This window comes from Cynocephalus volans, chromosome 1 (genome assembly GCF_027409185.1).
Source record: "Cynocephalus volans isolate mCynVol1 chromosome 1, mCynVol1.pri, whole genome shotgun sequence".
NCBI lineage: Eukaryota > Metazoa > Chordata > Mammalia > Dermoptera > Cynocephalidae > Cynocephalus > Cynocephalus volans.
In genome coordinates, this window is record NC_084460.1 from 271848713 (window position 1) to 271866182 (window position 17470).

At 39.0% G+C, this 17470-nt stretch overlaps 1 protein-coding gene across 1 annotated transcript in view; it reads left to right on the top strand.

Moving 5' to 3' along the window:
* Window positions 1-17470, top strand: part of CPO (carboxypeptidase O) — a 36088-nt gene that overhangs the window by 13027 nt on the left and 5591 nt on the right. Inside the window, 6 exon segments of the mRNA XM_063086393.1 lie at window positions 2918-3017; window positions 5721-5822; window positions 8175-8279; window positions 9154-9264; window positions 10377-10467; window positions 11597-11799. Of these exon segments, the coding sequence (XP_062942463.1) occupies window positions 2918-3017; window positions 5721-5822; window positions 8175-8279; window positions 9154-9264; window positions 10377-10467; window positions 11597-11799 (712 nt within the window).

The window sequence follows — 17470 nt, forward strand, 5'->3', positions numbered from 1 at the left end:
TCCAGCAATGTATAAAAAAAATCAGACACCTTGACCAAGTGGGATTTATCCAAGGTATACAAGTTTGATGCAACATTCAAAAATCAATTAATATTATCTGTCACATCCACAGGCTAAAAAAGAAAAAGAAAAAACACACGATCATATCAACAGAAGTAGGAAAAGCATTTGACAAAATCAGACATCCATTAATGATAAAAAAGGGCAACTATCTCAACTTGATAAAGAACATGTCCAGAAATCCTACACCTAACATCATACTTAATGGGAGAAAATAGAAGCTTTCCCACTAAGATTAGTCAAGGCAAGGATGTCCCCTCTCACCATTGCTTTTCAACATTGTGCTGGAAGGCCTAGCTAATGCAATAAGACAAGAAAATAAAGTAAAAGGCATACAGATTGGGAAGGAAGAATCAAACTGTCTTTGTTCACAGATGATATGATCACCTACGTAGAAAATATAAACAAGAAAACCTCCTGGAACTAATAAGCAATTATACCAAGGTTGCAGAATACAAGGTTAACATACGTATATGAAAGTCACTCACTTCCTTATATAATGGCAATGAACAAGTGGAATTTGAAATTCAAACATGTTACCACTTATATTAGCACCTCTCCCAAATGAAATACTTCGGTATAAATCTCACAAAATTTGTACAAAAGATTTATATGGGGAAAACTACAAAATTCTAATGAAAGCTATCAAAGAAGAACTAAATAAGTGAAGATATATTCCATGATCATGGATAGGAAGACTCAATATTGTCATGATGTCAGTTTTTCCCAACTTGATTTATAGATTCAGGACAATCTCAATCAAAATCCTAGCAAGTTATTTTGTAGTTGCTTACAAACTGATTCCAAAGTTTCTACAAAGAAGCAAAAGATCCAGTAGAGTCAACAAAATATTGAAGAAGAACAAAGTCAGAAGACTAATACTACCCAACCTCAAGTCTTAATATAATCAAGACAGTGTGGTACTGGTGAAAGAACAGACAAATAGATCAATGTGAGAGAATATGGAGTCCAGAAATATACCCACATAAATATAATAAACTGATCTTTGACAAAGGAGCAAAGATAATACAATAGAGCAAAAATAATCTTTTCAACCAATAGTGCTGGCACAACTAGACATCACAAGCAAAAAAAAAAAAAAAAAGTAAATATTGACACAGACCTTACATCCTTCACAAATATTAACTCAAAGTGTATCATAGACCTAAATGTAAAATATAAAACTATAAAACTCTAGGCAATAACACAGGAGAAAACCTACACGTCCTTGGATGTAGAGAAAATATTTGCAGAAGACACATCTGATAAAGGACTGTTATTTAAAATATATAAAGAACTCTTAAAACTCAACAATAAGAAAAGAAAACCTGATTAAAAAATGGGCAAAAGACCTGAACAGAACCGGAGAGAAGATATAGAGATAGCAAGTAGACATATGAAAAGATGTTCTACATAGTTTGGCAGTAGGGAATTGTAAATTAAAACAAGAATGAGATACCACTACATACCTATTAGAATAGCCAAAATCCAAGACACTGACAACAGTAAATACTGGTGAGGATGTGAAACAACAGGAACTCTCATCCATTGCTAGTGGGAATGCAAAATTGTACAGCTGTTTTGGAAGAGAGTTTAGCAGTTTCTGACAAAACTGAACGTACTCTTACCATATGATTCAGCAATTACACTCCTTAGTATTTACTCAAGTGAATTAAAAACATTTCCACACAAAAACCTGCACGTGAATTTTATAGCAGCTTTATTCATAATTGCCAAAACTTGAAAGCAGCCTAGACGTCCTTTAGCAGATGAGTAGATATATAAACTGGGGTACATCTAGACAATGGAATATTATTCAGTATTGAAAAGAAATGAGCTATCAAGCCATGGAAAGTATAAAGGAAATTTAAATGCATATTATTAAGTGAAAGAAGTCAATCTGAAAAGAGTACATACCGTATGATTCCAACTATATGACATTCTGAAAAAGGCAAAGTTATGGAGACAGTAAAAAGCAAGGGGATGGGGGAGGGAAGAATAAATTGGCAGAGCACAGAGAATTTTTAGGGCAGCAAAACTATTCTGTAGGATATTATAATGGTGGATATGTATCCTCAAGCATTTGTCAAAACCCATAAAATGTACAAGACCAAGAGTAAACCCTGATGTAACCTATGGGCTTTGGGCAATAATGATGTGTTGATGTAGGCTCATTGATTATGACAAATGTACCACTGCGGTGTGGGATGTCCATTGTGGAGGAGGTTTTGCATGTGTGGGGACAGGGGTTATATGGGCTCTGCCTATACTTTCTACTTAATTTTGCTCTGAACCTACAAGTGCTCCAAAAAACAAAGCTTATTTTTTAAAAAGATAAACTTGCATAAAGATTAGTTCTCGCCATTTTACGCAGTACAGCGATTAATACAGCAGACTCTTCAATCAGATTGTCAGGGTTTAAATCCCTGTGATTGGTTTTTCATCTCTGAAATGGCAATAATAGGAGTACCTACCTCAGAGTTTTAGAAAGAAGTGAGATTTAAATTGTTTAGAACAGTGCATGTCTCATAGGAAGTTTACATTCAATAAATCTTAGCTATTATTTCTTTTACAAATTTAGAAGTGTTTTAATCTACAATATCTTATTGAATTATCCCAGCCTCCCTGAAAGGTTGGAATGTTTGTCCTCACCCTATGGATGAAGAAACTGCAGCTCAGAGTGGCTCAGTGGCTATCCAAGATCTCATAATCAGTAAGTCACAGAGCTAAGACTTGAACACTGGCTTTTGTCCTCCAAATCCTGTGCACACTGCTTTCCACTATCTTTTTCATCAACCTTCTGACCCTCAGGATATCCCAGTTCCTTCACTGCTTTTTGTCTTTCTTCCCTTTGCAGATCCTTAGTACAACACAGACAAGAGGTTAGGAACGAGAAAGTGAGTCAGTGGAAGAGCCTGGAGACCTATTCCTACAACAAATTCCACCCCATGGAGGAGGTGAGCAAGGATACATGGGAGAGGTTGGTGGTATTCACACCTACTTGAGGATGTTTGAGGGATGGTTCATTGTTAATATCCACGGACTAGAGAGGCTCAAAATGTGGAGATAAGATTTGCCTGCACACCGAGTTCAAGGGATTCCCAAATATCCCCACCACTAACACCACTGTCATTATAACCACAAAACCTGGTGATATGAAATAAAAAGGCAAATTCATAACAAGAAAAAAAAAAAAAAGGAGAAAAAGAATGTTCCAAGGAGGAGCCAGTCTTGCTAATGTCAGTATGAACCAGAATTGACCCTTATTTTTGTTTATCAAGTCCTTAGCAGGTTTGGGCTGGCTGGTTAGCTCACTTACTTAGAGCACAGTGCTGATAACACCAAGGTCAAGGGTTCAGATCCCTGTACCTACCAGCAGCCAAAAATAAAAAAAAAGGAGGGGGTTGGTGTTTATGTGGGTATGAGACATGGGATGGAGAAGTCTTTTGACTGAATCATATTTAGCTGAAAATGTAATAAGATGCAAAGAGGCACAGGCAGCAGTTCTTAAGAGGGGAGATGATTTTTCAAAGAAATATTTGTATTACTACCAAGGTAAGTTTTGTGATTTCCAAAACTAAATATAGTGAAATTTAGCTACTACACATGTATGCACATGTGTGTGTGTGTTTGCATGTATGTAACGTTATGCAAAAGTCTTTTTTAGGGTATAAATTTCTAAAAATATAATCACTAGGGTCAAGGACATGTACATCTAAATTTTTTATATAAATGTGTAAGTTGCTATCCAAACAGGCCTTACCAATTTATTTCCTCAGCATTCGAAAATATATTAATATTTTCCAAAAATTTTTTTCAAAAAATTTACACTTTTACATCACCCAAAGGTACTATAGGTTCTATGATTTTGAACAAGGTCCAGTATGGCCCACAGACAACATGTTCTGGTATCAGAGATGGATTCACATCTGGCTTGGCCACTTACTGGCAGTGTGACCTTGACCAAGACATTTAACTTCTTTGATCCTCAGAATCCTCCCCTGAGAACAGGAATATTAGTATCTATCTTGCAGCATTGTTGAGAGAGTAAATGAAATAAACTACACTGATTAAGCAATAAATGAATAAAATCTGTATTACAGGGCACAGGTCTAGCTGCCTGCCCCCTTTCAAATACAAACCAGCCAAAAGTCAAATGTTGGTGAAAATGGAAGTCAGCTTTTATTCAGGAATACTGGTGACCTGAATAGAGATGTTGGGCTAACCCATCTCTCTGGTAAACCTGAAGGAGAATGGCCAGACTAAACCATCTCGAAGACTTACTCGGGGGGTTTTAAAGAAGGAGATGAGGGAATGGAACGTGGGAACTGAAAAGCAGGAGGGAGGGAGACATGAGCTGTTAGGGGTTCCATGCAAGGAGCCAGGTGCAAGGTTCACAAAGGCTCTGTCTGGTTTCTGCTCCCATATTTGCTGTTATCTCAGGGTCTGGATAGTACATATCTTATGGTGAGTTTGCATCTTCAGTCTGGCTGGAAAACAACTTTACATTTATGTAAATAATGTCATCTTGCCCCATAACCAAGGTTCAAAATATCAAATAACCATGGGAAAATAGGGAACTCAGAGAAATGTATGCTAAGGAAAAAAATGTGCCTTTTTAAAATTTGCCTATAGCTCATGCAGTTTTAGGTCCCAACATGGCTTCAGTCCTGCTCATTCCAACAGCTGCTGCTGCTACTTGCTGCTATTTGTAGCTCTCCCAAGAATTAAGACATCTGCATCTGATCTAGTCCAGGATACCCCTGTGAAACGCTGCTATTCTTTTCAGTTAATAGAATTGAAAATACTCCTGCTAAGTATTGTTACTGCTATAATAATGCATTTTTTCTGAAGATATTCTATGCTAAGAATGGCAATTGAGATACAAAGGTTTTCAAATGGGATACTTATTATCCCCAACTAACTGATATTTGCCACAACTCTTGGTTGTTGACATTGAGAGATGTCAACTATATAGAAATTGAGTGTGAGAGGCTTCCTGTGACACACTGATGACTGTCTTAATATGTCTTATGTTTCTGCATTTGCCCACATGGATCCCCAAGGTATGGAATTACAAGGCAAGGTGTAAGACTCTTCCTAAGCATGGTGTAAGACATGTAATTAAATCAGCACCTATTGAGGTCTACTGATTTGAATCAAAATGATTAACCCGGACTTGGTTTAGAAACTTCTGTTGGCATGTTCTGGGAAGGACATACTCACATCTTCTCTAATCTTGGAACCATGGACATCAGCAAAGCATATGGTTGGGATTCATAAAGACGGAAGAAGATCCTACAAAATAAGCCTGACCTGAAATTTCTGGCACAATTGCGTGCCACATGGAAGCTAAGTGTGGTGGCTATTTGAAGATTATGTTGTTACTGAAGGTTTCTATTATTGGTGGATTATTGAAATAGTTAATTCTCAACAACTTATTCGTAAAGTTCCACAGGGTGTCATAAGACGTGGTGGCAGAGTGGATCTTTAAAGAAAGGGAAGGGGAGGAGGTAACAGTTCATTGATTTAGTTTTCTGTTTTGTTTACCACACAGCTGTTGCAATCTAGAGCAAAGAGCACAGGGTTGCATGTCGTAGTGAAAGAAGCAGTTATCTCAGTCTTCTCTTGTTAGCCATAGTCCTCCCTGGCTGTTTCAGATCTATCAGTGGATGAAACAGATAAGTGAGAAGTACACAGAAGTGGTGACACAGCATTCGCTAGGAATGACCGATGAGGACCGGCCCATGTATTATCTGAAGGTGAGTGAGCGGGCTCAGAATTACCTTATTGGGAGAATCACCCAGTCTGAGGTCATTGGTTTACTACTCAGAAGCACTAGTTGGAAATGTGGACAGTGTCAAAAGGAGCAGTACAGAAACATTTTTGCCTTTTCCACCACAAACTGTGCTTTTAAAATTCCAGATGTATATGCCTTAATCAACTGGCTGGAATCAAGTTCAGGGGTAAAGAGGTCTGGGATGGCTGAGTGGGAACATGGGGGTAGGACTTAAAAACAGCATGGCCCAGAGTGGAGAATCCCCCACTCATGCTTCAACCAGAGCCAGTTCACTTTTTATCTGCATTCTAAGGTTTTGTTTTTGGGGGGCTAGTGTTCTTTCTTTAAAACAGATTTTTTTTTTCTCAGAAAAATGCTTAAAAACCACAGACACCCTTCATTTTTGGTTCCTTCATTTTATGGTTGAGGGAACAAAGACCCAGAGAAGTGAAGTGACTAGTACAGGGTCACACAGCAAGATAGCAGCATAGCCAGGGGGGTACCAGGTCTCCAGGTTCTCCTACCCTTTTTGCATGCGACATAAAAAATGTTTGGGGCCAGACAGATGTTTTTCCAGGACTTCTGGGCTCCCAGTTCTGAATCAGTGATTTTCTATTCTGGGTGCACATTAAAATCACCTGGAGAGCTTCCAAGTAATCCTGATGCCTGGACCCCACCTATGTATGTCTGACCTAATAGTTCCAAGAAGAGCCTAAAGCGTACTTTAAAAGTTGCCCAGGTGATCCTATATGTAGTAGGAGCTGACAACCTCTGCACCAAACCAGTGGTTTCCAAAGGGTGGTCCACGGCTCAGCAGTATCAGTATCACCTGGAAACTTGTTAGAAATGCACATTCTTAGGTCCCCCCACTGGGCTTCTGAATCAGAAAGTCTGGGGATGGGGCCCAACCATCTGTGTTTGAACAAGCCCTCCTCCAGGTGATACTAATGCACACTTAAGTGTTAGACCCACAGTGAATTTCTGACAAGTTCCCAGATGATGCTCATACAGCTCATCCAGGACCAGTCTTCGAGAACCACTGCCAAAATACTCTGCCATTAAGAACTAGCATTACTTTGTTCGCTGCCCTCTCACTACTTAGTGTAGATGTGTTAATTTCAAAGCACAACCCCAAATTTTAAAGTTATCTAAAGTTACAAGAACAAAATTATTGGCTTGGAAATAGAATTTACGCAGGGATCAAGTGAACGGTTGATATATTAAGCATAGGTCAAGGCACCTGCCTACCTATTTCCAATAGGCCATCAAACTCTGATTTGAGGCAGCCAAAAAGACATCTCAATATGCATTGCCTGGGGCATACTATAAAGAATAGAATAAGCACAAAATAAAGAGGCAATAAAGATAAACATATAATTAACATACATGAACTCAAAATTATTAGAGAAAATGAAGTGAAAAGGTGGATTAGGAATTGTCCCGGCAACTTTGAAAATAGGTGAGGCTAAAAGGAGAAAGTTCCTTGAATATGATAGATCCAGCCAGATATTTATCTCCATTTGTAAGTTTCTCATGTAGAGGGGGAGAGCCTCATGAGCCCAGCTGCCTATGGCTTTCAAGCAATAGCACTGATCTAGGCCATTTACAAATGCAAAACAGATGTGAGTGTTACAAACAGGGGCGTGTTCACAGCCTCTTCTCCACCAAAGGGAATCCATAATTTCCAGATTAATTCTTACCTCCCCACAGCTCTGAAAGAGGAGGAGATTTTTCTTGCTGGATTAAGGTTGAGCTGATGTACAAGGATGACAGATGGGGAGAGAGGAAAGACAACCGAGCTGGCTGAAAGTGGAGGCGTCCCTGAGGGGAAAGGGAATGATAAGTGTTGCAGGAGATTGTGAATCTGGATCCACACACACTTTCAAGAAGTGTATGTGAAGACTGGGAGTCATTTTTAAATACCTTTGATTCTTGAATGTTAACCTCTCGTGCACTTTGCCAGTCTGAGTAAACTCTGTAAAGGTTCTATACGGTTTATACAGATTTAGCCTCTTAGCTTGTGGCTGGGGGGTTTATGCCTTAATTTACAGTTAGGGAACAATTTAGGGTATAGGGAAGACCATTCTTTGGGTGGGCACGATGGGAGGTCATTGCTTGGTCCTGAGAACAACCACCAGGACAAGTGGCAGGAGAATAAGAGTAGCAGAGGAAAGGGTCATACTGGGGGATGGCTCTATCAGCATCCTTGCCTCCTGGAAACCATAGAGTGGAGTAAGAAAGGGGCCTCTAGGGGAATCAAAAACCTGGTAATTTTGCACAATGGCTTAGGATAATAAGCAATTGTTTGGTGATGGAGCATGGATGTCTCCTCCAGATCAGCCAACCATCCAATAACTCCAAGAAGATCATTTGGATAGACTGTGGAATCCATGCCAGGGAATGGATTGCCCCAGCTTTTTGCCAGTGGTTTGTGAAAGAAGTAAGTGCCTTTAGTTTCCTCATAATGGTAAACCACCCCATAAAATACCTGTTATTCTTGGCTTTTTAGAAACCATGCTTATTTCACATGCTAGCAATGCAATTCTTTACTGAGCTGATCCTTCAAGTGAAATAGAATTAGTGAGTAGCTTCACTGAAAACTAGGTATTCTGATCTCTTTCTAGTACATCCAAAATCATTTTTATTGGAGGTAAATATATCTAAAGGTAGACGACATCTTTGGAGTCAAAAATGAATTTGAATCCTGGCTCTGCCTCTTTCTAATAGTATTGGGCAAATTTTCTCATACGGGGACCTCTAGTTTTTCACCTGTAAAAAGAGTATGAAATGACTACTTCATGTGTGTGGATTAAGAGATTTAGCAAATGGAAAATACCTAGCCTAGTGAATTTTTGTGGACTACTTATACCCCTCTCTTGAGGGAATAAGAAACCTTTAAAAGTAATACGATACCTTTTTGGTCAGTATTTGTAGAAACCTAAACATAAAAAGCCCACAGTTCTCAGAGTGTGGTCTTCAGACCAACAACATCAACATCAACTGGAGACTTGATAGAAATACAAACTCTTGGATCCATCTCAAACCTGCTGAATTAGAAACTTGCGGGGGAGGAGGGGTTGGGGAGGGAGGGTAGAGCTGGGCAATCTGTATTAACATGACCTCCAGGTGAGTCTGATGCACAGTAAAGTCTGAGAACCACCCCATAAAGAATAAGAAAAGGAGGGGTTGGGGGCTGGAGGTTGGAGGTGTAAAGTGCAGTCACCTCTTATAATCAAATTGAAACTGTTAAAAAATTATGAGACAAAAGACCCCTTCCCAGAATCAGTCAAAATATTTCTCTCTTAAATTTTCAGATTCTTTAAAACTATAAAATGAACTCAGGTATAAGCCGGTTCCTTGGGAAGCTGGACTTCTATGTGCTCCCAGTTCTTAACATAGACGGTTATGTCTACACTTGGACAACTGTGAGTCCACTGAGTTCGGTCCCGGGGTCTGCTTGTGAACTAAATAAATCACAACTAGGTTCATTTTTTTGGCTTCAACCTATAAAAATATTTTGTACCCATGGGAAGAAAGAAACCCCATTTGGCCTCAAATGAGTTAAGCATGTTTTAAGCAAACAAGGAGAGTCGAGTTCAGGACTGAGGAGGTTTTGGAAGTCCAACACAGGTTTTTTTCTTTGTTTGTTTTTGACATATTTCCAGTTTTCCAAGCAGACTTACATTTTCTCCCCCATCTTCTTAATGTTTATGGATTGCTTACGTCTCAATTAGGATCATACTGATATAAAATTCACATGCCAACCTGTATCCATCTCAAATCGGTTCTCAAAGCATGAGGGGTAACGAACGATGTATGAACACTCAACCAGACTACATTTCAATGTGATCATTCACACATCTCATGAAGTTTTTTTAGGTAGCAGACAACTTTCTCTTTAAAATGTTTCTAAAGCATATTCCTGCACAGGTAAGAGTCCCTGTTTCTAGAGAGTATTCATTCCTCTCCCTTCCCTGTTGCTTCCCCAGAGGCCCTTCCTGGAGCCCTTTCTCTGGAACAGCCTTTCTTTCTGGTGCATGAATCAAGCCTCTCCCTCTGAGCGTGTCTGGTGAAACCTGTCTTTATCTGCATCTCTACTCATCAGTCTTCTGCTTCCAGAAATGTGCAGAGACAATCTCTGATACACCTGGAACAGTCTGTTTCCATCTGTCAAGCTATTTCTCTTTCATCCTGTATTACTTGGACCTAAAAAATGACTCTGAAGCTTTCCCTTGAGTAAGCAGATCACGTCCGCAGGCACTGCTAATCTGCTCACGAGGAAAAAGGCCAAACTCCTTCCTCCAATTTAATTGTGTACACGCATGCACACTTTGGGTTGCACAGATGTTCCTGTTATTTGGGGTTGCTAGCCCATCTGTAAGATTAAAAATTGCATGCACAAGCTTTATAATGCTAAAGGCAAGTTCTTCCAGATAATCCTAGGAAACATTTTTCATGTTGGAGGACCACCTATCGTCACTAACCCTGTGATTTATGAAACCTTGGAATGACAACATCCTATGTTCCTCTGCTTCAGGATTGTTTTTGGAGGAAATCCCGTTCATCGCATAATAATGGCACATGTTTTGGGACGGATCTCAATAGAAATTTCAATGCATCCTGGTGTAGTAAGTACATGTTTAGTAGATGGATTGATAAACAGCAACAACAAAATGAGCCAAAAATCAAGAAAAAAGTTGAACTACTAAAGATATAATTTTAAAAAATCTAATTTCATACAGCTTTCTGAGATCCCTGGCTAGTTTTATTCCCTCTAAAGGGATGATACTGTCTATGTCATAAGAGCCATCAACACTCAAATGCAGGACTCTCTTCAAGTGAGATTGACTAAACAAGGACAAAGTAGACCTGGACCAGTGTGAATATATTTGAAATCCATCACTTGTTTTTAAATATGTGGATTATCACAGATAGAAAAGAAAAATCAGAGAATTATCCTTGCGGATTATTTTATAGCAGGGGGTGGGCAGTACACAATGCAAATATTTTCTTCTCCTTACAGCATTTTCATGTTTGCAAATCTCCACATACCCAGTCAATTGGAAGCGAATAAAGAGGCAGAAATGGTTAAGAGCATTGCCATTAACCAGATGGCAAGGGTTAAAATTCAGACTTGGCAGCTGTGTGGTCCTGGAAAGATTGCTTTATCTCTCTGTTTAGTTTTCTCTTATGTAAAATGTGGGTCATGGTAATACCACCTTATTGTAAGTTGTTATGAGGATTGCATATGATGCTACATGGGAGAGGCTGAGCACAGTTCCTAGGGTATTTAAGAGGTGCTCAACTGATGATCCTTATTATTGTTAAAAAGAACAGACTACTATGCCCTTGCAAAATAGCTCTAATGAGACTCAAACCAGTAAGACACTGAAAGAGAGACAATCCAATAAAGCTATGTCAGAGCCTGACCTAGGAACCCGACAACTGGTTTCCAACCATTTGTTGAATCACGGGTTTAAGTAAAAGATTACTGACATGCCATTTCATTTTGCATCTTCCTTCCTTGGCTATGCCAGCATGGAGTTTGCTTCTAAATCCTAATGTCAGCCCTCCCACCTTTCTGAGTTCCTCCTTGAATGATCATCCAAGGTGGCTAATTTAGCCAACACTAACTTAGACAACCCAGGGCAAATCCTTATCCACCCACAGATGCCCTGAGCATGGCTGACTCCTTGCCCTTAGTCATTTTTAAACTGAGATCATGGAGACTTCTTTGTGGTTTTCTGTATGTTCTAGCTGTTGGCACATCTAAAAACTGCCAAGATATAACATTCTGTGGGACAGGACCAGTGTCTGAACCGGAGACTAAAGCTGTCATTAGCTTTGTAGAAAGCCAGAAGGAGGACATTCTGTGCTACCTGACCATACACTCTTATGGGCAGTTTATTCTCACACTGTATGGCTACACCAAAAATAAAACAAGTAACCATGAAGAACTGGTAAGTCCACAGTGCCATCCATGGCTTCTAGAAATACCCCAATAGGACCTCTGCCTTCCTTTTCCTCATTTCCATTTCCAAGATTTTGGCTCCAGCTTCCTTTTGTTCTCTCTGCGCATCATTTTTTTCCTCCTGATTTTTGCACCTTGCCAGACGCCTGCTGAGAAGGCTTCAGGTTAAATGCTGCTTTACCTACATTAATTAACTACCTGTTTCATAAAGTGTCAAGTTGGGAGATATCTTAGGTACTTGTCTATAATATAAATGAGATGATTATGTTAATAATCTGCAGGAATGTGCTTTCATTTCTGTAAATTCTCTTGAAGCTCCATTCAGCAATTAGAGCTTTTGAACCGTGCTTTAAAGAACTTGCCAGCTGTTAGTGGAATATGGCGTATCTAAAATAACACAGCTAAATAATATCTGCTCTCTTCTCTGCTAAAGACAATGCTCTATTTTCTTCTAAACTCTTACTCCAGTACTTGCCTAGGAAGATTTGTAAGATGAAGTGCGAGTGAAATGCAAGCTGGGGCAGGGAAACTGTGTTTTGTATTATCTGAGTCTTTCTCTGATGCTATGTTTACCCAATCACTGGTGGGCAGAATTGCTGAAAAAGACTGAGCTCCTTGCCCTTTTGTGAACCTGAGGACAATGGACAGAAAACAAAGAAAGGGTAAATTTAGAATTGCAAATTGTAATATTTGTTTTCTTTTTCTTTTTAACTTATGTTTTCAATTTTTTATTTTATTTTATTTTATCAATATACGATATAGTTGATTTTCACGTCCCTTTACCAATTCCTCCTTTTCTTCCCTCCCTTTCCCCTGCTCCCATCAACATCATATCTGTTCACTTCTCTTAACAGGTTCAAGGAATTGTGATTGTATCTTCTTCCCCCCTCCATTTGTTTGTATATTTAATTTATTTATTTTTATTAGTGCCCACAAATACGTGAGAACATGCAGTATTTCTTTTTCTGTGCCTGGCTTATTTCACTTAACATAATTTTCTCTAAGTCCATCCATGTTGCTGCAAATGGTAGTATTTCATTTTTTTTATATATGTCAGCATAGGATTCCATTGTGTAGGTACACCACATTTTCCTTATCCACTCATGCGATGATGCGCATTTAGGCTGGTTCCAACGCTTGGCTATTGTAAATAGTGTTGCAATAAACATGTAAGTACAGGTATCCCTTCGACATGATGATTTCCATTCCTCTGGGTATATTCCCAGCAGTGGGATAGCTGGGTCATATGGTAGATCTATCTGTAATTGTTTGAGGAAACTCCATACCATTTTCCATAAAGGCTGCATCATTTTGCAGTCCCACCAACAGTGTAGGAGGGTTCCTTTTTCTCTGCATCCTTGCCAGCATTTGTCATTTTCAGTCTTTTGCATATTAGCCATTCTAACTGGGGTGAGATGGTATCTCAAAGTGGTTTTGATTTGCATTTCCTGAATGCTGAGTAATGTTGAGCATTTTTTCATTTGTCTGTTGGCCATTCATATATCTTCCTTTGAGAAATGCCTATTCAGCTCCTTTACCCATTTTTTAATTGGGTTACTTGTTTTTTTTTTTGCTGTTAAGTTTTTTGAGTTCCTTGTATATTCTAAATATTAATCCTTTGTCAGATGGATATTTTGCAATATTTTCTCCCACTCTGTTGGTTGTCTTTTTGCTCTGTTGATTCTTTTGCTGTACAGAAGCTTTTTAGTTTGATATAATCCCATTTGTTTATTTTTCCTTTGGTTGCCTGTGCTTTTGGGGTCGTATTCATAAAGTCTGTACCCAGTCCTACTTCCTGGAGTGTTTCCCCTTTGTTTTCTTTAAGAAGTTTTATTGTTTTGGGATGTGGATTTAATTCTTTAATCCATTTTGAGTTGGTTTTGGTATATGGTGAGCAGTACAGATCTAGTTTCACTCTCCTGCTTATGAATGTCCAATTTTCCCAGCACCATTTACTGAAGAGGCAGTAGCTTCCCCAGTGTGTAGTCTTGGTGCCTTTGTCAAAGATTAAATGTCTGTAGGTGCATGGATTGATTTCTGGATTCTCTATTCTGTTCCATTGTTCTGTGAGTCTGTTTTTATGCCAGTTCCATGCTGTTTTGGTTACTATAGCTTTGTAGTATAGTTTGAAGTCAGGTAGTATTATTATGCCTCTGGCTTTATTTTTTTTGCTCAGGATTGCTTTGGCTGTACATGGTCTTTTGTTCTTCCATATGAATGGCAGTATTGCTTTTTCTAATTCTGAGAAAAATGCCATTGGAATTTTGATGGGGATTGTGTTGAATCTGTAGATCACTTTGGGCTGTATGAACATTTTCATAATGTTAATTCTTCCAATCCAAGAGTATGGGATATCTTTCCATCTTCTTATGTCCTCTTTAATTTCTCTCAACAGTGGTTTGTAGAGATTTTTCACATCCTTGGTTAAATTTATTCCTAGGTATTTTATTTTTTTGGTGACTATTGTAAGTGGACTACAATTTTTAATTGTAGGAAAATACATACAACATAAAATTTACCATCTTAACCATTTTTTTAAGTGTTGAGTTAAGTAGTAGTGTTATTTACATTGTATATTCACATTGATGTGCAACCAATTGCCAGAAGTTTTTACCTTGCATAATTGGAATTCCATATCCATTAAACAACAACTCTCTTCCACTGCCCCCAGTCCCTGGCAACCACCATTCCACTTTCTGTTCCTATGAGTCTGACTATTCTAGATACCACACATAAGTGGAATCATGCAGTATTTGCCTTTCTCTGATTGGTTTATTTCACTTAACATAATGTCCACAAGGTTCACTCGTGCTGCAGTATGTGTCAGAATTTTCAGTATGTGTCCTTCCTTTTTAAGGCCAAATAATATTCCATTGCATGTATATACCACATTTTGTTTATCCATTCATCCATCGATGGACATTTGGGTTGCTTTCACCTCTTGGCCATTATAAGTAATACTGCTATGAATATGGGTGTACAAATATTTCTTCAAGACTATGCTTTTAATTCTTTTGTACAGCTACCCAGAAGTGTAATTGCTGGATCCCATGATAATTCTATTTTTAATTTTTGGAGGAACCACCATATTATTTCCAATAGTGGCTGCACCATTTCATATTTTACCAACAGAGTGCAAGGGTTTCAATTTCTCTAATTTTTGCTAACACTTGTTATTTTTTATCTTTTTATTTTTTTAAACAATCTCCTCATTATATGCAAATGCTGGGATAAATGGGAGCCAAGCTCTCTCTATTCCCAATATCACAGAGGCCTGGTAATCTGTTGGTTGTGTTATGCCTCCTGTCCCCCTCCCACTGGAGTGTGACCCATAAAACACAAGGCCTAGATGCTAAAAACCACTATAAATCTTTGCTGAAGAAAGCCCTTCCCCCAGCAGTCAAAAAATATCCAGCCATACCCAAGTATCTTTCTAGGAATTATTTTTTCATTTCTTGGTCCAGGAACACTTGTACTATGTGGTCATTTTACAACACATGGAAACAACTAACATCTGCCTAGTCTTTAAAATTTACAAAAGAATTTTACATCCATTATCTCATTTGACCCTTGTGACAATATAATAAGCTCACTTTGGAGATGCAGACATTGAGATCTTGAGTTAACTTTATTTCCAGATCCTCTGTAGACAGGAAATGGTGGAGCCTAGGCTGGAACTCACGTCTCTGGACTCCGGAGCCCTCATTCACTATCTCACTACCTCACACAGCCTCTGTTCTCTCAGACAGGGTCTGAAACTTCTAGGAGCCATTATCAGTTTAGATTCCCAGTGAACTATGTGCTATTTTTCCTCATTTGTAAGCCACAGAAGTTCCATTTCTTCATTAAAGAAATCTGCAGAAACAGAGATTTCAGTCAAAAAGCCCAGAACCGTATTTATCCCCAGTTTCTGGGATATTTGTTGTAGATTTCTACTTTCTGCCTTAAGGGTTCTGTGACAAACACAAATGAATCTCCAAAGACAGGCCATTACAGGTCTTTGATGGAAAGGGGTCTTCCGTCAGCAGAACAAAGAGGCTTGCGTGCTCTGGTATTTTTCTTGGGAACTTCATTCTCTTATTGGCTCAGGAAAACAGATACTACATGACCATTGTGCAAGGCTTGTGTTCAAAGGTTAGATGGTCTTGTGCTGTTGAATGGCTGTCTGGTTAGAGCTCTGTGGCCACGGGGTAGAGGGAGCAAGAAAACAGGAGGGACCTGGGACGATGGCATCACCACTGCTGGAAGGCGACGCTGAGAAGGGGATCACTGGCCACTCCTTCGTATTATATGCAGAAATTGGTAAATCAAATTGAGAAAGACTGCTTTAATTCTATATCTCAGATGCTGAAGGGTTAGATAAACAGTCATCTCCAGGCCTTTTCAATAAAAAGAAAGTGTGAAAATTTTGCCACCATGTGTCAACATTATTGTAGCTACTTAGCAGTGTTTTAAGATTCTTCGGGATAAGCTTTGACAGAGTTCATGAAGACACAGAATCAAGCCAACTGCTCCAAGAAGATTTCCATTTCTAGTACTATTTACAACCAGCAGAGGCTAGTAATTAATCTCTCTGTATCTATAAAACCAAAAATCTGTAGCAATCATGCTAAATATTGTACTATATGATAGACAACTTGGCAGTCACTATGTAGGAGAAACAATGATATATATCCCCTTTCTAAACTGCTGTGGGAATTAGAATAGCTATAAGAATGCTAATGTTTCACATGTTTACATTCTTTCCATATCAACCTCTGTACTGCATCTCAGGCTCTGCCCCTCCCCCTCAACACACATTCATGCCAAGGCCTTAACCACCCTTTTTGCATGTCTGCCTGTGAGTATTCACCTATAGGAAATTCTCTGGGCTCAGAAGGAATTGTCAAGTAGGCTAGAGGTGCTCAGAATTGTGTATTATGTACTACTGGAAAAGGTGTTTATTATTTTTACTGGGAAGTACCCTTAAGCTGAGAAGGGCGGCAGAGAAGTTGGTTGTCCATGGCCTTGAGTACATCGTGAGAAGGAGAGAGAAGTACAGTCAGCAGTTCCATCCCCCAGATAGAAGGTGAAGCCAGAAGTCTGAGGGGATTTCCATTTCATCTTCTCAGAAAGGACCAAGTCTATAAGCTACGATCACAACTGTACACTTCTCACATATATTTCTTATTTCTATCTACTTCCCCATAGTAATTGCTAGTGGAATCCTTAAAAGAATAAAATTCAAAAGTTCTTCAGTCAACAGAGAGGGAACTGAGAAGACCCTTTCCCACCCCACAGCCAGGATTTGAGGGAAGGGAACAGTAAAGGATAGAACAAGTAAAGGCTGTGACGGGAAGAAATAGTTGTTGGGGTGAGCTGCAGGAAAGAAAAACATTGCAAGGAACTACTTGAATGGAAAATGTAGCCGGGCGCTGATCCATATATCCCACGTAAAAGTTGAGGCCCCACGTGGACCAGTTAAAATGGAACTTCATTGAAGGAAATACAGAAACACATGGGAATTAAAAATAATTAAAAGCGATCCATGTCTCTACTATAGACTCTCGAACTTCAAAAGGGAGCGTAGTTGGTAAATCACAGCAACATTACACAGGCCTCTTGCTCTTAATTTCAGCACACATAGCAGCTACCTGAGTCCTTTCCACCTCTCTTATTTT